Source organism: Dreissena polymorpha, chromosome 3 (genome assembly GCF_020536995.1).
Source record: "Dreissena polymorpha isolate Duluth1 chromosome 3, UMN_Dpol_1.0, whole genome shotgun sequence".
NCBI lineage: Eukaryota > Metazoa > Mollusca > Bivalvia > Myida > Dreissenidae > Dreissena > Dreissena polymorpha.
In genome coordinates this window covers 67,125,869-67,149,177 of record NC_068357.1, presented here as the reverse complement: position 1 = coordinate 67,149,177, position 23,309 = coordinate 67,125,869, and the positions used below count along the sequence as shown (strand labels likewise).

At 33.8% G+C, this 23,309-nt stretch overlaps 2 protein-coding genes and 1 long non-coding RNA gene across 10 annotated transcripts in view; 2 read left to right on the top strand and 1 right to left on the bottom strand.

The window, feature by feature from the left end:
- Nucleotides 1–23,309, top strand: part of LOC127874575 (uncharacterized) — a 207,673-nt gene that overhangs the window by 168,785 nt on the left and 15,579 nt on the right. For 2 of the 8 annotated variants that reach the window (XM_052418964.1, XM_052418970.1), the window contains exons 1-2: nucleotides 16,348–16,913; nucleotides 21,742–21,811. The exons of 2 other annotated variants lie outside the window; for them this stretch is intronic. In XM_052418964.1, the coding sequence (XP_052274924.1) occupies nucleotides 16,888–16,913; nucleotides 21,742–21,811 (96 nt within the window). In that variant the 5' untranslated portion in view covers nucleotides 16,348–16,887. Of the gene's footprint in view, nucleotides 1–16,347; nucleotides 16,922–20,159; nucleotides 20,730–21,741; nucleotides 21,812–23,309 lie in introns of those variants that run through there. 4 more of the 8 variants (XM_052418967.1, XM_052418968.1, XM_052418971.1 and 1 more) reach the window with 4 other exon arrangements.
- Nucleotides 1–23,309, top strand: part of LOC127874580 (uncharacterized) — a 194,855-nt gene that overhangs the window by 155,967 nt on the left and 15,579 nt on the right. The window lies entirely within an intron of this gene.
- Nucleotides 14,065–17,125, bottom strand: LOC127874589 (uncharacterized). Its single transcript, XR_008047004.1, has 3 exons — nucleotides 16,862–17,125; nucleotides 15,973–16,135; nucleotides 14,065–15,680 (listed from the first exon to the last, which is right to left on the bottom strand). It is a non-coding gene; the product is annotated as an uncharacterized LOC127874589 (long non-coding RNA).

Below are 23,309 nucleotides of genomic sequence, written 5' to 3'. Positions count from 1 at the left end.
CCCTTGACCTTTGACCTAGTGACCTGAAAATCAATAGGGGTCATCTGCCAGTCATGATCAATGTACCTATGAAGTTTCATGATCCTAGGCCTAAGCGTTCTTGAGTTATCATCCGGAAACCATCTGGTGGACAGACCGACGAACCGACCGACGGACCGACCGACATGTTCAAAACAATATACCCCTCTTCTTCGAAGTGGGGCATAAAAATAGGTTAACCGGCCACACGCTAATCATTCAAACATACAGTAGACTCTGCCAATTCCGGACTCTCTGAATACCGGAACTCTCCCGATTCCGGACGGTCGGGCCCGTCCCGTATTTTCTCCTTCTATTTCTTTTTTAAAAAATGTTGAATAAACCGAACTCTCTGAAAACCGGAAACCGGACGGGTATCTCCGTAAATTTGGTCATTTTCAACGTAAAATACATTGAGTATACCGGACGGTCTAAATTCTCAAGATGCCCAAGGCGTGAAAATAACAATACCTAGTCAGCACAGCGAGTGCGGTGTCACACATTTTGCTCGCGCAATTATCGATAATCGGATTAAACATACCATAAAGGTGTCAAGTCGTTACCGCGCTATGGGAGTCCGATTAAGTAAAGTAAAACAAACTGTGAATGTCTATAATAGACGTGCGGTAACACCAAAAAGTGATTGACTCGATCGTTTAATTAATTATTTATTATCGCCTATGCTAAACAATTTAATTAAAAAATAAATGCATGCCGTTGCGACGATCACTTTCTTGTGATCTTCTAGGGTATTTTAAAAGATCTTATAGCCATGTTTTTAACGCTGAAATGGTTGTCTGTTTGTTTGTCAGATAAACTGTAAGAAATATGACTGTTAAATATCCATCTATCTGTATGCAAATTCATTCATTGCCGTTTACTAATTTCGAACGCATCTAAAATGTCGCAGCCTCCAGCTAAACGCAGACGCGTAGAGCTTACGTTAAAGGATAAGATAAAGCTCATCACGGAATCAACTGCTCAACCAAAACCATCTCTGAAGGCACTCGGCGATGCATACTCTTGGCAAACCGGAACACTCTGGAAACCGGACGATCATGCCGGTCCCGAGACCGTCCGGTTTACAGAGAGTCTACTGTATTTGACACAATTATACGCGCGTTCTTTGAACAGATCTGTTTTAGTGGTTTGACAGACATTGTTATTTGATTTGAATATTTATGGTATCGGTAATCATCGCGCTCATGCTAAATAAATTGGTCAATATGGTGTAATATTTCGTATTAAATTTATCAAACATAGTTCCTATCAAGAAATTGTTTATAACACATTATTAATCTATTATTGACATATCATAATGATTTAGCCGATTAACTTCAATTATGATGTATCTAAAATAAAATTCCAGTTCACGTTAACACGAGCTGACCTTGATACCTTGCCGAATGGAATGCAAGGCATTAAATTGAGGTTCCTATTCCACTGATAGAACGATGGCTTGTTTAAAACGATATATTTGTACATGTTTAACAGTAAATTTCGAAAACAATACTCAACTATTTCGGTTCAAACGAATAGCACGATAGGGAACAGCAATACTATCTAAAATATGCTAGTTCACAGAATGCAATATAGTAGTAATTACTTATGATGAGACCGCTCAGACGATAACAATATAAAAATATATCAATATAAAGGGGCAAACTGTATTGATTACGAGAGTTGAGCGTGAAACTGTTTTATCCATCAAGCCTTTTCAATAGAGATACAATTTTTTCATGCTGACTTCGCAGGTAACATCGTTGCAAAACGCACTTGTGTATTTTTGTTCATACCTTAACCATCACAAATAGAAAGTCATTTCAGTTACCTATTAATGTAAATGTTATAACTGTTTGTAGATTTAACGTTTTCTATGTCTAAAAGTTTCAGGCCTACTGGCATTTTTTCCATATTTTATTGGAAGCTTACAAATGTAAGCCAAGGTATAACGCTGGGTTAAACAGCTATGCCGAAAAAGCTTCAGGCTAATTGAAAGTGCGCTCAAAATGCGCAGAAAGCCGTGTTTATGAACGTTTTCATTGGCGATCAGTAGACTATTGGCTTAATAGAGCGATAAGGCTAAACATTTTAGACTATTTGTCTGCTTTTGAACCGTTGCACTCAAAAGAGTCAGATTACAGAAACAGCTTAAATGCAAATCGAAGATAATTCATAGCTAAAACCTCAATAATCATACAGAGAAATATATATTTTTTTTCGAACTAAAACTCAAACATTTTCCAAAATATGTGTGAACGGCGGATGAAAGCGGAAAGAAATAAAATTACTGAAAACGGAAATTTATCTAGTGATCAGAAAGAAGACCGAAGCGAGGAAGCAAACCAATGTACCATGCTTCCTTCATTCAGTTAATACCAGCATCGTTAAATCACGATAAAATAAGACATCGAAAGCAATATCTGCATACTACGTGTTATCTCAAATACAAATGACATTGATCTTATGTGTAGGGCATATCGCCGTACTTGTCCGGCTCGCTCCTAAGATCCCCAAATACATGTCTCAGAAGAAATGCAGGTCATCGTCTCCATACATGTCGGGAGTTGTGGTTACAGCGGTCAAATGACCTTTCGTTTGCAGAATCCAATCAACGACCATTTTAACGTTGGCATCAAACTGCAAAACGTTAACAAGACTTTGTTTGTAATATATATGATTACGGTGTTAGAAAAAAGCACACACGTTTGTATTTGTGTACCAATTTTGATTAATTTGCTTATAAAATTATTGTGCGTAGTTGGTTTGCCCAGTGCGACTAACGTTTCTCAAGTGGTAACAAGTTTTCGTACGATTTGATCTGGTGACTTTGTTTAAAGGGATCTTTTCACGCTTTGGTAAATTTACAAAATTGAAAAAAGTTGTTTCAGATTCGCAAATTTTGGTTTTAGTTATGATATTTGTGAGGAAACAGTAATACTGAACAATTACCATGCTCTTATATAGCCATTATATGAATCTTTTGACGATTTTAAAACCTAAAAATTATAAAGCGTTGCAACGCGTAACGATTGAATAATTTGGAGAGTTCTGTTTTTGTCGTTAAATTTTGTGCAACTACGAAGATTGCATATATAATGTATAAAATACGTTAAGTGTGTGTACTCGGCGGAATAGCTCAGTAGGCTAAAGCGTTTTTACTTCAGGACTCTGGCAGGACTCCAGGGGTCACTGGTTCGAAACCTGCTCCGGGCAATGTTATTTTCCTTTTTTTAATTTTATTCTTGATTTTTTACTGGAGCTTTTACGATCCAATGTTTACATTTATCAATATAAAGCATTTAATGAATAAGTTAAAAAATGCCAAAATCTGTGAAAAGGCCCCTTTAAGACCAAAATGTCAACTTGTCATTGATATTGTCAATGTTAACATTCTGGCAAATTTTCACCAAGATTGAGCGGTAAATGTGGCTTATATAATGGCAACAAGTGTGTTTTTATTTTCTAAAAAGAGATGGTGACAGTGTTTGGACACACATGACCCAGTTTCGAACAAAGCCTAGATATTTTCAAGACGTTCGTATTAAACAAACATGAGGGCTACTTCTGACCCGAAGAAACTTAACTGTTCTAAGCAGCTTTTGCGATGTTTTCGAATCCATTTTAGAACTCGGTCGAGCTATAATTAAAACCTAATTTACTGAGCGTGTTTCATGATGATTGGACCATAAATGTGACTCCAATAGTGCTTACATGGTAAAACTACACCCATACAAAGACAACTGACCCGATCCCTCTTTGACATGTGTTCAACAGATCAGACCAAACGTGACTATTATAGCGTTAACGAGGTTTTACTAAGACCATATACTGAAATTTGACCTTACCCATGGAGCCCTTTTTAAACGTACCGGGACCATTTTCAAACTCAGCACATATATCATAAGAACAAATGTTATAAACAGGTGTCATGAAGATTGGGCCAAAAATGTGACTTATTAACAAAGTTTCACAAAAGACCTATAAGAAATACTGCATCGCCCCCTAGAGGGCATTATTTTCAACAAACAGGACCTAATTTTGAACTTCGTCGCAATATCATTTAGAGAATACAAAGTTGACTTCTAGAGTAATATTAAGGTTTCACCATAGCCATATAACGAAAACTTCCCCAAACTCTGGTGGCCATAATTTAACGAACCATGACCATTTTGAATGTGGCCGATAAATCATTAGAAAATAATTATGATCTCAGAAAGTTTCATGAAAATGTAAATTCTAGACTGTTAATTAGCGCTTTATCTAATTTGAATTGGCCCAGCTTGTTATCACACGTGACCAAGTTTTGAACTCGTCCAAGATATCGTTGAGATTTTGTAGGGACAAATGCTCTGACCATCTTTCATACAGTTTGGGAGCATTAATGTGACTTCTAAAGGATTTTCCAGATGAATGCCGACGGCGAACGACGGCAAAATGTGATCACACAAGTTTTCCATTAGCACTTTGAGCGAACAATGAGGCCTCTTGAAATGTAACGCACTTAAAGTTTACACACATCATTATACGTCAGACAATAAGCAATAACAGCTGCTCACGTTCAGCGCTTCGTGCCAAAGTGAGTGTATAAAAATGAGATATAGTTTCTTAAAAAAAACATACGATAAAAGGTGTCTCGAAGAACGACCACTTTTCTTGTGCAAAACTAGACAGAAAAGATCCACAACATTTTCCGGTTCAAAACCGTGTAGTTTTTATGAATCTACATGTGTCAAGAATTACCTCTGATCTGCACTGGTTAATATGCTGAATAGCTGCCTGGCACTTGTCACAAACCTCTGAAATAAACAAATTAAACAAAGTTATATAAATACTTTGTGAACGTAAGAAATAATTTACTGTAGCATGCTTTTTTGTAGTATTGTAAAAGTCCGCATTGCTAGTTCCACTTACCTTGCTCGGCTTGCTATCCGTCGTTGGTCAGGTCACATATTTCTTCTTCAAGCTGTAACGGAGTTGATACTGTTAAGAATGAATAAAAGGCTTGCTAAATGCGTTTACACTCCTTCGACTATTTAAGCATTAATAATATTTATAGTCTGAATTCCATTTTTAGAAAATCTGCTCAACCATGGTATCGCATAGTGAAAAATGTGCTTCAAAGCTATATGATGTATGCGATGTAATTGGAAAATGCTGACATCCATCATTGGTTTTGCGTCGCTTTAAGGTCAATGGTCAACTAAACACATGTTTTCTCTCAACAACTTAAAAATGGTATGTATTGAAAAAAGTAAATAACCAAAAATAAATTTAAAAAGCTCACGAATTCCTTTGACACATAATGTACGGTGTACACGTGTTTATCAAATAAAATGTGCATACATATAAAAAAGTGTGCGTCTTAATTTACGATTCAACTTTTCATGTGAACGTTTATATTTAACACGTCTATTTAAAAAAAGAAAGGGTCTTCATGGGATGTCATTGGTGACATTGACACCATTAAATATATAATCACGTGAGCCTTAAGGGTTAGCGTCTGAAAATATTCAATCCATTTGAAATCTGAAAAAAAAACATCTGGATGTAACTTGGTACTGATTTAAACATTTTATTAGCACATAAGATCGAATGTGAAAATAGAATTATGGGTGACGTCCATGCGATTTGTAAAGGATTTTATGATTATTGTTAAGTGCAAATGCTTAATTTATTATTATTTTACAAATAAAAAATCCAGTGCATCTCCTAAACCCAACTCTGTACGGACCGGAATCCTATGAAACCCGAACAGATGCGACGGTCCCGTTTTAAGTTGTTCGTTTTGTGAACAACAAATCTTACTAGAAAAAATTTGGCTGTAGAATCAAAGTACAACGAGTCACTAAATCACATAAAAAGTATGTAAACTGTTGTATCCGTTCAACATTTCTCTATGTAATGCAATTGTTTTACACTCAACCTGCATTGTCGAAGGGAGGAAGTTCCTTTCAAACTCAAAAGAGTTTTATTTTAATTTTATTGTTGAATAAAAAGTTAGGAACATTTTAATTTAAGGGATTCTTATGTCCTAAGCTAACAAAACACTAATCCACAACAGAAACAACGTATGCGCTATGACGCAGAGGAATACATTGATGCATATTAGTGCGGTACAAACCTTTATCACATGATATACAAGTGAAAGGATTATGTAATCGGACCGTTTCTGGTACGCGGAAAGAAGAAGCGCCGTTTCGAGATGATAAATAATTTCGCAAACGTAAAAAAATTTGATCGGAACATAATATGCTTTAAACAATGTAAAAATGTACAAAACATGTGTAATAGTTCACAAGAAATACATACATGCATGTACCCGCAATTGTATTCACAAAACGTCTTTACAGCAACATTATATTTAAATTTAATATACATATTTAATATTTTTAACCCCATGCGTGCCATGATGATGATAGTACCATGTCTTTCATTTCCCCTCCTAGTGCAATACCAGCAGGAAAGTCAGGAATTTGTCATTCAGTGTCCTAGAGCTGTCGCACCACCACCCTTTTCAAAACCCTGGCTACGGGCCTGAATTATAACAAACAGTTATAAGAATACTAGTTTTTATTATCCCCAGTTATGTGATAAAACAAATATTACATCAAAGGTCTTTTTAGCCATTACTGCAATGGGCATTTATAGTTTGTATTGCATAAGTGTCCCACTGTCTCCGTTCGATTCTCTTCCTCAAACTGTAAACATATTTATTGTTTAAAGCGCTAAATGTTATGATTCCAATTTTACTTTCGATTTGAAGAAAGAAATTCACAACGTTAATCCATTTTTTCAAAAGTGAAATGCTGTTAGAATAGTAAATCGTTTTGATATACATATATACATATGAAAATGCAGAACCATCGAACGTTTACAGCTTTCTTTTCATGAAAATTCCGTAAGATAGTCTGACGCTAGTTCAATGCGCATTGAGTAAAGCCTTATAACAAGAGACGGATGGCACGTTTCGTGTGTCAATGCAAGCTTTGCGACCATTCTCCTAGCAGAGTTGTCGTTCGTGCCTCAACATACATGAATGCAATCTCCACGCAGAGTTGTCGTTCCTTGCTCTCACATACAACTCTGCGAAAGGCTCAGCCCTCCATTTTGTCTATAAAATAGATAAAACCGAACAAACGCATTCAACGTATATTTGATTGGATATTTAAGATCGCATGCATTAAATTAAGAAATATGACTTTTAAATGTACGATAAATCGTGCAAAAACTTGCGAGTTTTAATGCAACTTTTTGAAATTAATTTATTGCCCATTTACGCAGATGGAATCATTCCACGCACTTCACAAATGTAAACAATTGAACATATTTTTTTGAGTGACGTTAGGAATTGCTTCGACGTGTGTATGTATGTTGGTTTCTTAACAACAAAAAACATATCAATTTTATAATAATGAATTAAGACTGATTTAAGGTAGTGCACCTCTAATGGGCACATATCCAAATATAATCTAATTAATTATTTTCTTAATCAGCATCATTTCACTGAACTACATGCAAATTTGTAGGTAGGCTTTCCATGCTTTTTAAAAAAATATACCGATTTTTTCAAAACCACCCCCACGCTCGGCTTTTGTCCAGTTTATTTTCACCCCTGGGGTATATAAAAGTTCCATAATTCATTCAAATTTCCAAATATGGGCATGCAGTTGGTGTGTACAGATGCTGTAAAGGTGTTTAAAGTTTAAACAAGATGAAATAAGTATTCTTTTACAGACATTTATTTTTTACAAATTTTTATCTATGGAAGAGCACCATGAAATGTAAGTGATTTCATCCAAGTAAAAATTGGGTCGGTTAAAAACAAAGTGTCATAAAATTCAAAATAGTATCATTTAAGTCATATTTTAAACTTAGTTTTTATAGAAACACTATATACAGCAAAAATACCAAGAACTAGACAGATTTACCGTTTACTTTTTGAAATAAAAATAAAAATGCAACATGCATGGTTCGTATTTTCAACAGTAAATCACCCAATTTCGCCATAACGTTGTTTTAATTTTAATAATTGAAAAATGTGCATAAAAATTGCAACATATTTAACAATAAATATAGCTTATATGCCATATTAAATCAAATCACGTTAGAAAATAAATAAAACGCGTCGCAAAAAAGTATACGTCGTCGGCAGGATTCGAACCTGCGCGGGAATATCCCAAAAGATTTCTAGTCTATCGCCTTAACCACTAGGCTACGGCACCTAATAGTAGGCTCTTCAACCTTCGAAGAAATCGCGGGAAATCATTAGAGGTGCACTACCTTTCATGGTATGAGATGGTTTTCTTTAATGCGGTGAATGCAATGTAACCGTCGTGCAAGAGATTGTTTAGTATTCTGTAACCTCAATGATGAACGCTTGGACACTCTGGATCCAACCGGCTTTTTATTGCATAAGGAAGCCTCTGGTATAACGTGGGCGCCATTTTGTTTTCGGACTTCTTTCAATCAAAATGGCCGCGCCCATCGACAGTTGTCAATTGAAGGAAAACAAAGTGCAAATCATGCCCAATACTAAGGAACGCGATACATAAAGTATGCAGTTCAGTTAGGCTATAGATTGCCTCGATTTAAGACCAAAGTTATGAACGTTCTGTCCTGGGAATTGGAGAAGAACAAGGAAAATTTGGATATCTAAGTTCTGTAGTAGCGGCACCCTGTAATAGCTATAACTTTGTTTTTTAACTTCTTACCATGGTTCGAATTGTCGTCAGCAGTATTTCTATGAAACTAACAATACAGATTTGTGTTTCATAGCTATAGTGCTTAAGACATAAAACACAATCATCTTCAAGTCAAGTTTCTTGGAGCAAGTTTGTGGTAAGCATTTATCCAATATTGTTAATACTTTTTGTCAACACAGCTAGATGCACATTAACTTTTCATGGCCAGTTTCCAAGACTGGCCATTCAACCATCTCAAGTATTCTAATTGTCTGGTCAAAAGTACAAGTCTGTGGTCATCGTATGTTGTAAAACTAACATATATCATGTGTTTCAACTGTTTTTTTTAAGTATTCATTACATTTTCATAAAGCAAAAATATCAAACACACACATTTTAAAATTGTGTGGGCAATTAATTATGTGTTGTAAGCTTCTTAAACAACCCTATGGCCGAGCTGGACGACACAAGAGTTGAAATTTAATGTCCCTGTCCAAGCAGATTAGTTTAACCTGGAAGTAAATTAGTTAAGGTGCTGTAATTCAGTGCATCTCAATTATTCTTATGAAAAAAATTCAAAGAATTTAGGTTATTTTTACAGGTCTTCTTTTAAACCAAATATTGCCCATTAAAAAAATCAGCTCAATATTAGTGGAGTGTCAAAAAGTTGGTTTATCCAATAATACAACCCCAGTGCTCCAGCTAGGATTTGAAAAGGTCAGGGGGGCTTATTATTCAAGAGGGCACTTTCGACGCGCAGTATTTTGTCAAAAGAGCACTTTCGACGCGCAGTATTTTGTCAAAAGGGCACGTACGAGCGCGTGGGTGTTTCTGAAATGCTTCCTATTGCATGTTAATTTACATGTTATAAATAATTGTATTATTCCCATTAATATTAAACCATTCAAATAAAATGTCTACAATGAGTATTAAAGTAATTACAATGTAATAAGAGACTTATGAATAATCATATGTAAAAAAAAAATATATAATTTTTTTGGGGGGAGGGGGGGGGCAGGGCGGAGGTTCGGGGGGGCAGGGCGGAGGTGCGGGAGGGTAGGGATCGGCGCCCTTCGATTTAGGCCTAGCTGGAGCACTGCAACCCCTACTATGATATTGTTTAATCAAATTGAATATAAAAATAGCGTACATGTACATTTAGCTACAATGACATAACATTTTCATATTACTGAGTACTCCTCAGAACAAAATTTGTCAAAGATTTTGTAGCAGCACAAATGAAACTAAAAAACACACTTGATTACATATACTTTCTTTTGATACAAATGCAATTACTATAACGTTAAACTGACATGTGATATTTGCACTGATCCGAGAATTAAAATGTGAACACGTGTAAAATAATATGAGTTAACTTAGAAAAAATAGTTGCTATTGTTCTTTTAGTTTTTCCTTTAAATCTTTGATTTTATAAATGTTGCACGAGTTACTTATTTAGTTTTAAAGGTATTTAGAAATTATCTAAGTTAAATTATGAATGCAATATTTTGTGAACTATGCATAAACTTTTTAAGAAAGCCGCCCATGCAATGTAAAAGCAATACTATGGAAGAAAACAGCTTATTTTTAGTATAAATATGTAATATTTTCTTAACTCTAAGAGAAAATTTACAAAGGGTATTTAAATTACTGATTTTGTTATGACATTTGGGTTTCTAATAACAGATTAATCAGCCCTCTGTCCACTATTGTTTATTGGAAAATCCAGACAGAATCTATAAGAACCCCAGAATGAAACTTTAAGCATGTAACAAGTCCATTTACCCGAATAGACTACATTAGTATTGTTAAACTTGGTTGTGAGAGTATTACATAAAAAAAGTATCAGAGAATAATAGAATAAATAAACCAATAAATATTTGTAAAAAAACAACAACTGCATTTTAAATACACAGTAATTTCTTAGTTCTTTACAAAATTAATATCACCCTCTTGTAAATTTTAGTTTAAATTGATTGCAATTTGAAGTAATGTAACATTAACTTTTTAAAAGTGATATACATTTTTAATTTAAAAGGTGACTTACATGTAGGTGTTGTTTCCCTGTATCAATATTTTCTTACTGTGACTCAATAAAAAAAAAATTTGGCAAAAAACTAAAGTAATAAAAGCCTTTCAATATAGGTAAGTGGCAAGGTAACACAATCATGTTTGACAGTTATTATTTACTTTACTTTATTCACACTTTTTCTTTAAATATATAATTATGTTGGTTGGTAAAGCAGATTCTTGATTTTCCAGCACTGAGCAGGATTTCTTAATTAATATAGGTCTCACAAGACTAGTACAAAAACAATGTGTTATTAATGCTGAATCTGTACAAATGTAAGAAAAGAACAAAAGATATAAGTAATATTCTTATTACTTTCAATAACAATAATAAGAAATAAGAGTATGCTCCATAGAAAATTTCATACATTAAACTTAAATTTAAAATATAACAAACATATAATTTATTTGAATTATAATGCTTATCAAGCCTTAACACACTGTGTATGTACAGCTTGTTGTCCGGCTTGCTTAAACCTTTACATTGGCTCTAAAATTTCAGTGCTTCCACCTACAACATTGAAACTTCATATGAAGCTGCACCTTGATGAGTTCTACATGCCACACCCATTTTTGGGTCACTAGGACAAAGGTCAGGGTCACTGTGACCTCTAATATTCTTCTGAAAAGCTTTCATTTATTCAAAACTTTACCCGCAGTCGAGCATTGGCATCCGCTATGCGGTGCTCTTGTTTGCCACTGTCCTCAGCACAAAACATGATATATCTGCATGTGCATACAACCAAATCAGTTATACTGTCACTTAATTATAGTAAATTTTAGCAAATTATAGGCTTTAAATTGTATCATGACACCACTCATGATGTGACTATACAATTATACAATTATGGGACACATTATCTTTAAGAGAAATTCCAATACATCACCATATCATCTCAGATTTAAGGCAGATAATTTATTGTTTTTTTAACTGCCAAATTTACATATTTTTATTATTTAATGTTATGATGCATTGATCTTGTTTCTGAATTCAACAAGCAATCTATTATCATGTTAAACTTTTGAAGAGAGATGTTATCTGATATTAAAATTATAAAAATATAATAACTACAAAGTGAAAAAACTTCAGTTGAATACTGTGACCAACTAAAATTTGCCAAAGAGCAAAATTTTGATCAGATCTTAAATTAAATTAAATACAAGTATAAGGAAAGACTCTGCCTCTTGGATCCCAGTTCAGACTTGTCAAATCTGCAAATTTGCCCTTGGCCATATAGAATTGGGAACTAATTACCATCAAGTCATGTTAAAAGGAGTAGGGTGTAGCATGCTTTTATTTATCTCTTGAGCTTTCAAATGAATTTTATGGGTAATTTTCATACAACAAAACAGAAGTGGCAGATTTCTTTTTCAAGCAGAACACATGATTCATACGAATGATATCATATAGTGTATTTTACCTTTGACTTTGAAGGATGACCTTGACTTTTCACCACTCAAAAGTTGCAGCTCCATGAGATACACATGCATGCAAAATATCAAGTTGCTATCTTCAATATTGCAAAATTTATGACCAAGGTTAAGGTTTTCGACAGACACACACAACAGACAGACAGGCCAAAAACAATATGCCCCCCGATCATTCGATCCGAGGGAATAAAATGTTATTTAAAGATGATTTCAATTCACTTAAGCATATAATTAAAAGAAAAAGTGCATTTAATGCACATTTCATGCAACAGTAATTGCATTGTATTTTTCTGCATTTAGTGTGCTTTCAATACACTTAAAAATGGAGACAAGACACACTTTTTTCAGCATTTTCCAGCATTAATAATCTTCTAGTGTATTTTTTATCATCACAATTACACTTTACTAGGAAATCAGTATGTTAACCCTTTCCCACTCAGAGCTAAAGTGGAAATTGCTATGTGAAAACAACATAAAACCAGAACAGCTTGCGAGTAACTCACAGTATGTTCTGGTTTTATGCTGTTTGCTTCCCATCAGTATCTAACGAATGGAGATGAAGCCTTAAAAATTTGAATTTAATATAAATAATAGTGAATAAAATTTATACAGTACCTAATTAGTAGCAATAGGCCTTAAATGGTATACTTGTGGTAGAAATAATGCAATTTGTATAATACAACACACCTGTCGATAATACCCGAAAGGGGAGTTAGACAGTATATATAGATAGATAGATAGATACATTACTTAATCAATATAGCTTCCCATACAGTTTAATACAATGTTCAATTAAATACACAATGCAAAGTTGGAATATGACATCAAGCTTGGAATAATCTTTTCAATAATGTATAATATGCTGTTATAATTTGAAAGTGAAATAGACACTTGCATATAAAAACTGATTTTACATCAAAACTAATTGTTAAATTTGATTTTGTAAAATTAATACTAAAAAAATGATACAGTTTATAAATGCAGTCAAAATGATAAAATATGCAATTACTATAAATAATAAAGTAAGAGAAACGCGCTTTGGTACTAAAAAACGAATGAATATTACAATAATACATTCTGAATATGTATTTAACAGTTTTGTCTAAGAAAATCACCAATTCTTTTCATATCAATGTTCATGATTCTGGCATTGTTTGTGCAACTGTAAATAATATTCTATGCTGTGAAGTAAATTTTTCATTTTGAGAGCATAAATTGTTGAACTTGGCACTGTAAATTGATATAAAATGTCCATCTAAGTCAAATTTAGTTTTAGATTTATGTTAGAAGATTCTAGAAAACCAGCCCAGGTACTCACAAAATTTAAAGGTATTAATTACGTTTATGGGATAAACATTAAAATGTGTTCCTTTGTAAAAAAACGTATTTTTTATGTACTGTTGAAACATTTAAATCTAAGTATGATCTCTGATACTGGAAATTTTAATCATTGAAGTTTTTAACACAAAGTGAATATCATTTCAACATTTATGAGTTTCTTGATGATGTAAGTCCTGTATTTAATCTTACACACAATTGCAAGTGTATATTTTTGTTAGTAATGATTTCTGTGATAATTGTGAATAAGTAACATTTATATTTACCGTTTGCATTTATTGATTAATTGGAACAATATAGATATACATTGCGCTTTAATGGTTATGTTCATTTAAGCCCAAAAAGTATGGTAATTAAAACTTAAATAATACAGAAAGAAAGCACTATAAAACTGTTCTACTTTAAGGGATGTTAATTTTTATATTATATTTAATCATTCTAGAAGCACATACCAGTATATATTAAAAATATTATCAGAAAAATGTCAAAATATAGTGCTACATTTATGAGTAAAACAAGCAAATTCAGTTGCATAGAGCTGTTTATTGTTATTGTAACGATTTTCAATATACATATAGTGTGATAATAGCATTTCTTATATAATATGCAATATAAAATTGCAAAGATATTAAATATAAATGTCATGTTTTTACCAGGCATTTATTTTCTTGCAATGGATAAAGAAGTAGCGATATTGATAGATGCAAAATGGAATAACATTGTCCACTTTTTACCTAAATTAGTTGGACTACACATAGTGTAACACTTATGTATGCATTAAGGAAGTCATAATAATCAGAACTGATTAGTACCCAACATAAACATTAAGAATACACTATAAACACCTTGATATTGACCTGATTGCAAAAAAACAACAACATTAAAATGTGAAATCCGTCAAATTTTTTATAGTTTTTAAATACTCCACTTAACATGACACTGTCTTTCGCATTAAAATACATCTTTTTAGACTATTTTCACAAAACGTGACCAGGAAACATCTGGTATTTCTTATTCAATTTCAAGTTAATTAATTTTGGATTTATCAAATGTGAAAGGTCAAGCAACTGTGTCATGTTTAAGGATAAAACATAGCATGTACTTGATTGAAAGATGTTGCCCAATTCTAGCAGGGACCTATACATACCTGTTTGTATAGTCCCTGTTCTTATTATATACTTTAAATTGCATGTTTATATAATGTATGAATAAAAACAAACAAGTACTTTAAACATAGTTGTGAATAAATTCTTTCATGGTTCAGAGTGAAAATGGTTCTAATTGGCATCTCTCAGTCATTTAACCAGCCATACAATTACTACAACAACTATTTTGGTTCCCTGAATACAAGACACTGCTGTTACTGTAGCCAAAATGATTAACCAAATGTAAGCGCAAGCATGTGGAATTGTTTTGAATGTATGAGAACATTTCAATGTCCATTCCTTTCCTGTTTTTCAAAATGTCACCGATGTTATAATAACACAGTCAAGGCACTTGCAGGTTTACCATTGCAACCTGCTCTACAGATTTCTTGCATGTACTTTTCAAGTGTTGTAGGTGGTTGCATATGAATAACTATTGCAATCGAAGGCGCGTTTAGACCCATAACTAAGGCAACTGTTTCAAGCACTAAACAAACTTTTGGATTTTTCTTTCTAAGCTCAGAAATAATGTGAGCTTTCATTCTGTCCTTGTAGTTTTTGAGAAATTGTGCTACAATTCAATCTTCTGGTTGTGTACTGGATTCAGGACAATATGCATGTTTTCCTAGTTCATAGCAAAGTAGTTAAAAGCAATAGCCTAGAGATTCCAAATTATCACAGACTCACAGTACATAATTTATGGTGACTATAAACTCAATATGTTGCTCTTTTAATTCAGGCAGCTCTTCATGCATTATCATATCATACTTTTCATATTTGTGAATATTTGGCATTCTTTCTTATTTTTCCCCAAAAAATATAAGGGCAGTCAGAGTTGGCTAATACTTTTGTCGTGTTCTTGGATTGGAGGCTTTCAATAAGGTTTTCTATAGCATTTGGTGTTGCTGTCGCTGTAAGTGCCAAGTGAGGTATTTTGGGAAACAAACATGTCAGGTCTCCAAGTCTGTTGAACGCTTTGCAGAAATCTGAACCCCTGTAAAAACAAGACACATTACAAATATGATGTTGTTCTGTCGTAATTCCAGCAATCCATATTTAATTTATTTTATAACACGGTTTTTGAATGAACTGGAAAATGCAATCAGAAAATTCAACTTTTTTCATTCTTTAAACAAGGAATGTGTCCATAGTTACTCAGAAATCTATGAATAATAAACAGACAGATATATTTATGAATAGTCGCTAGGTGTGGAATTAGCAAATTGCTTATTGTCATTCAACACAATATAACAATCGTGGTAAAGATCGCGAAAACATCTTACTACCTGAAAAATAATGCTTTTTCCTGAGCCAGTTAGAAGAACTGCGATCGTATCTTTCAAATCATAAAGACTCTTTAGGGCTTTCAATTGGTAGTCGCTAAAACTAAACTCTATCTTCAGCTTGCTCGTCGCATATTCTAGATCGGACTTGAAATCCATTTTAACTCTGAAATGAAAACAATACCATGCAATATACCGTTTGCCGTAAAAGTCAACTTATCAATTATTATGTAATTATATATAATTCAATTGCTTGTTTTTGCATAAAAATAATAAGAAAATGATTTGGAATGGTAATAATGCGTTTACCCTCTATATATTGCATCACTATTTTTATGCGTAGTATATCGCCTTATAACGCAGGCGGATCACGCGTTGGGTGTATCAAAGCCAAGATGGCTGGTAGTTAGGTACGAGTCTACTCTTTACGGAGAATCCGGAGATGGACGAAGTGTTACGATTGACGCTTGGAATGATCATGACATAAATGAGACGCTTTCATAACAATAGTCCGTTCTGAGCCCAACACAGAGGTGAATGTAATGAAACCGTCGTGCAAGATATTGACATGAATGTACCGCAGTGTAATAGAGTGCTTTGCGACACCCACGTTATCTATCTTACCGACGGAGCGTATATTGATCATCTAGAGTCCGTGATCTTACGATGGATTCCGGAGATAAGGATGTATCACGATAAGATTCCTCATTCGTAATCGATTAGTATGATGGTCGTCTACATTTATACAATGCGGATGATATTGTAATCATATACAAGTTGAAAGAAATGTGACTTTGAGGGGACTTTTTACGCAAAGTTTGTTTCAATACGTGGTCATACAGAGTACATCAACGCATATGTGCTTAAATGTGAAATTCAAAGGCAACTTTACCTCAACGTTGTCGAACAACTAAATCGATGGCTTCTGGATTAGGGAGAACTATGTAAGCATGTAATGTATTTTGTTACATAATATCTTAAATAGCATTACACAAAAATGTAACTAAGTGCTGTTTATTTTATTCGGGCGAAGCGCACTTTCGTTTTCGATGTCGAAAGTCGAAATGTTGGTAGTATAGTTTTCGTCATAGGATTTACCATCGTCGGTTACCCACGACTAATTCATTCCGTTACTCTCCAGCATTAGCCGTGGGACAATTCAGTCGTCTTCGAACAATCAAGACTGCTGGGGTTGATTCTTGGAACTCTTTACCAAACTATAACGAGATTTTACGACTTTGTTGCGGAAAACTTAGGAAACAATTGTGGGAAAATGATAAATTGCTGATGAGCAACTTCTCTTTTATCTTCAATGATTTCGCCCATATCTAAGCAATTTCTTCAAATTATATTTCACTTTTAATTGAAGTCTGCATCTTTTTGCGACTTCTTTAAATTTGGGACACTCCAAAAGGTGTCGTTTGGTGAAGAGAAAATAAATTGTTAACGTTTTCTTCTCAGCCACGACTCATTTGTGATATCGGGGTTCGATTCTGGTAACATAGTATAACCTATTGTAGTTTTACCTTAGTTTTTCTTAAACATATTATAACATATTTTGATTGTAACTTATATTAATTTTATACATATCATAGCCTATAATAACTTTACCTTATTTATTTTCACATGCATTGGTATAAAATTAAGATGTGGAAATGCAGCCAGACGGTGACTCGAAACCGGAACTTCAGCATACCGTGCACACTATCAAGCCCGCTTAAAAACGTATCTCCTTGTAAATCTTAACTCCTACTATGCACTCATCGACGCATCGTCCCAAATGTCTCAGGTACTGAGTTCGTGATTAGAAGATTCTCGAGTACTAGTATATCTAATCAGAATATGTTCGCCCGTTATTTAACCCATTTATGCCTAGCGTCTATAAAAAAAGGCCTTGGCGAACAGCGTAGACTCAGATGAGACGCCGATATGATGCGGCGTACCATCAGGGTCTACGCTGTTTGCAAATAAAGGAATTCTGTAAGAAATATTCTAAAAATATAAAAAATATACCAGAAATCCCTTCAATTGGAAATTTACTCATCTAACTGTAAAGATCAGAAGAGTCCACAAGGCATAAATGGTTTAACCAAGGTGAGACACGTGTTAGTATGCAGCCAGACCGGGTCTCGGATCCTGGACCTACACATACAGTGCGAACGCTTGACCGACCGAGCCATTAGACCCGCTTACATGTTGTACTTTATCTTCATAAGATTTTTGAAGTTGGCTAAGAATTGACAATTGGGAGTTAGGCATTCAATACCTAAATAGCGTTACAAAAAACGGGTGTTTATTTGGAAATAAGCCTTTACCAAACGACACATTATGGACTGTCCCAATTAGAAAGACGTTGCGGACGACAATCAAATTGTAAGATAATATGAAGAAATTGCTTTTGTATGGTAGAGATCATTTTGGGATGAGGATCAATGTTTCCATTTCCCACGAAGATTTCAAGAGCCGTCTACAACCAACTAGTGAAATATCGTTACTGTTTGGTAATGGATTAAATGGTCAGCGATCAAACTGATCGGTTACAACTTAATTCCAAATACACGACCAGTTTATGTTATCCTTTTTAGGTATTGAATGTTGAACTCCTAATTCCTTATTTAAGACCAACGTCACATACCTTGCTACATTGGTGTAATAAGTTAGCTTGGCCAGTTTCCAAAGCTCCATCATAAGGATGTTGCTGTGTTGTGACTCCTTTCGTTTATTTTGTTTTTCATTGATAACTGCTATTAACCGATTTATGCCTATCGCCCTCAAAAAAGGACTAGGCAAACAGCGTAGACCCAGATGACACGCCGCATGATGCGGCGTCTCATCAGGGTCTACGCTGTTTGCTAATAAAGGATTTTATAAAAGAAATATTCTAAAATAGAAAAAATATACCGGACACCCTAAGGAAATCTGATTGTTAAGGTCAGAAGAGACCACTAGGAATGAATGGGTTAAGGTTTATTATTGGAAATATTAAAACTGTCTTATTTAATTACTTTTGAACAACCTGAATTGTTTTATCGGCTGAAAAATGAGTAACAACGAATAAACAGTCATTCAATTATTTGTCTCTAGCCAAATGGTATTTTGTTAATAATGTATTATATAATTGCTATGTAAATGTAATATTTATAATGCAATAAAATATACTTAAATATACCTAATATACTTATTAATAAAAAAAGGATACGGATCGTCGACCCTTTCCTAAAGTGGTTAGGACAATGATTCCATGGACAAACAGGAACAGTTAGGTAATTAAATCACAAATAAAAATTTATATATTTGTATACCAATATCGACGTATCTAAAACTATTTCGGAAATTGAATTATTTGCTTATTAATGTTTTATGTCTGAAAATATGTGTCCATTGATAATAGTTGCAGATGCATGTAAATGTAAGCCATTCATCATTGATTCATTACATCAAACACTTTTTTGAATCTTTTACAAAAACAACTCAACTGTATTTGGAATTCGGCAAATAAAAATTCCATTTACAATATGCAATGATTAAAACATATGACAATGGCAATTTCCATTTTGCAAACAGTTTATACATATACATACACTTATCTATGCATTGTATACAAATACATTTTCACGGTGACTTGACATTTCTAGAGTTGTAAGTTGTTGCTTTCAATTTGGCCCAGTTGACAAAGTTCCAGGTGAAGTTGATATGGGTTAACCTATTATCAAACGACATACTTTGGCCCGTTCTAAATTGAAAGAGGTTGCAGACGACAATTTACCTTGTAAATTAAAAAAAAAAGAAATCGCTTTGATATGGAGGAAATCATTGTGGTTAAAGGAGAAATTGTTAATGTTGAGCAATTTCTCAATTTCCCACAATTATTCCTAGAGTCTTTTGCAATATAACGTATAATATGGTTATTTTTTGGTAATCGGTTAAAAGGCGATGCTTTTTTGGCGTTCTTATAGTATTCTAAAATGGTCAACACAGCGAGTTATGTCGGTTTATTTTGTTGTTGTTAAGGCGTTTCTTCAGCCTGTCTCGAGCTGAATGTAAATCTTCAGCCTGTCTCGAGCTGAAGAATTAGAAAGGCAACATCCTTGATAAAGCAATTGATAGAAGGGAAATAACCCGTTCTTACTTAGTGTACTGCTATATTATGAGTTGTTGTTCTTGATATTTTATTAGTTAAACTGATTTATCATACAGGCAAAACTACTAAACGTAGAGACATTGTTTAACAAGGATTTTTTTCAGAAATCGCTTGCTAATTACAGACGCCGAAAATGGCAGTAGCACTTCAGGTCTGGATGTAAGACATTCGATAGCAGTAAAATCTTCAAAAATGCGAATCGGATCAAAGTGTATTTATATCGATTACATATAACGCCATTTTGTTTCTTATGAGAGGTATCGTGTTTCAAATGTTACTAAATATAACGAAAAGGCATGTGTCCTTATCATTCAATGATATCGATTCAACATGATCCAGTTGTCTAAATAATGGGGTAAAGGGGGTATTTACACTTCCAACCTCTGTTACTATTCGCTAAATCATATGTCGTCAATGCTCATCGATTCTATTGAGGATCTATAACGTAGTGTTTCGATAAGAATCAAAACAGTTAGCAGTGGAAATGCCCTATTATCTATCTAAAGCTCTGTTGACCGTTCTTAGGTTATAACTTTACATTATGTTTATATGAGTGTACTTTCGCTTTAATTTGGAGTTATCACGACAGATGTAATTTCGGTGGAGTTTTCTGTAAAAGGTAAGAAGTATATATCGTTGATAATGAGTAATGCTTTTCAGTACAGGTATAAAATGGTTGTCTTTGTTTCTCAATAGAGACTAGCACTACACAGAGTTCATATATCTGTATCATGGCTCTAGATAAGGGGAGTGAAAGGTGCCTTATCGAGGCAATTACACGGTCATTGTTCATTAAATCCTATGTTGTGGGTGCTCATTAGAATCGTCTCATAGAGTACCAACAACATAGGGTTTCGATCTACATTAAACAAGTTAGCGGTCGAAACCCCCCCCCCCAATATTTGGATCAAAGTGTATGAAGGGTTGGCTTTATGTCCTATTGAACGAGACAGGTCACAGGAGCTTCAAATTTCACAACGAATAATGTCTATGCGTTGATTATGAAAATACCCCACCCACCCCACCTCTCTCTATAAAAAAACATAAATATAGAAAGGTGGGTGGGTGGGGTATTTTTATAATTAACACATAGACATTATTCATTGATAGAATTTCGCTACTGTGGACAGGCTATAGTTTGTATTTGATAGCTGTGTGACTTGGTCCTGTCTTGCTCAGGACTATCGAGTTGATTTGATAACTATGAACGAACAATTTGACATTCAGCACTGGGTTTATGAGATCTGTAGACTGTTTTCTCTGTAGGATTAATCATTAATTCTGTTTTCTGTTGTCCCTTGTTATGCCGTTCCAATCATAAATACTGTCTATAAAACATATTAACTCTTTGGCCACTACAGACGTTCTTTTTTGCCTTGCAACCAAGGATGTATCTATCCCTGCTTGAAACAGACGACATTTGAAAACGTTGTGACAAAAGGAGAAATTGCTCATAACGAGCAATTTCTTATTTTGTCACACTGTTTTCAAGCACCAATGATACATACAAAAAAGCAGATCTGCACTGATATCTGTACTTTGATTTAATGTATTAAACGGTGTCTGCTGCAAATTGTAACAGGTACGACTGAGTTAAGTGTCACGTACATAGGAGTTTATATCCATTTCAGGTCACAAACTAAAGCGATGTCAAACGGTATAACGGAGATAATAATATATCAAAGATCATGGTTTACAAAGGTAATATACTAGTATAAGCAATCAAATAATCAACATGTACAACCCTTAGTTGTGGAAGGTCTGGGGTTTGATCCCAATGTGGGTCATTCTAAAGACTTAAAGAAAGGTAGATGGCTATTTTTGCCTCTATGGAAATTTGGGTTATTCCGATATCAAAACACATGTTTCATAATGAAAAACTGGTTACACATGTAAGTTTCAGGGAGCATGAATGTTTTAACTGTCGCTTTTACATAATTGTTGAAATGTGTAAAAGTCCATTCAAAGACGAAAACAACAACAAAAACAACAACATAAAACAACGAACACTAAAATAAAAGGTTTTATAGATTTAAACAGGTCACATGATCAAGAACCCAATTCGTTTATAACAAATGAAAGACATCATAGTTGTTTATTAATCTGAACATTTAATTTGATGAAGCGAGTAATTAATGTTTTGTTGCAAATATTAATTTAACAAAATAACATGAACATACACAATAAAAAAAACTCCATCAAGTACGATGTTTCTTAATGTATTTTGATAAGTTTATGTATAACTTATAGCCATTATTTAAAAGATGTGAACGGTTTATAACACAGATCAGGAAGATAAAATAAAACCCCTCTTATCTTTTGAATTTGCTCCGTCTCTATTTATTTTTTCTTTAATTGATATGATATGCGCTATATGCACTTGTATGCAGAATGTTATCAAGACTCTTATCCTTTTCCCAAAAAGTAACGAGATTTTACGAGTGTATTGCAGACGACTCTAGAAATCATTGTGATAAAAGGAGAAATTGCTCATTTTGAGCAAGTTTTTCTGATATCACAATGATTTATACTCCACCAGATATATTTCTTCATATTCATAACACATTTTATTGTCGTCTGCAATTTCTTTCAAATTGGAACAGTTCCAAATGTGTCGTTTGGTAAAGAGGTACTTCTTTATATCCCTAAGACCTCGTATATGGTGCATATTTTTAAATTTATTGTTTCGAGCCTTTATATACATTTTTGCGTATTCTTGTGGCATTTGAAAAACCTTGAGACAAAAGGAGAAATTGCTCGCAAGGAGCAATCTCCCTCTTTTGTGACAAAGCTTTTAGATGCTAGAGGTGTATAAAACAGTATACATGTTTTTTATATGGCTATTTGCAATTTGAGGATTTTGATTAAAAGACGTTTGCTGCAAATTGCAAAAGGGATAACTGTGTTTAAACTTGTGTGTGTGTGTGTTTTTTTCTTAAAAAGAAATTCAATACATGTACTTCGGGTTCGTTCTAAAAGGACACACATATAGCTCCAGCTTCATGGATCGAAACCGAAACGGAAAAAAAACAATAACAAAAAAAACAACAATAAGCTTTACCAAAATGTTACTTTCCAAACCAGTCGATTTACTCTTTCCCAAACCACACATTTCTTCCGCCAAATTTTGAGTTTGTAAACGACATTTTATATAATACTGAAATAATCAAGTATTGTTTTGAAAGCGTTTGCATTTTTG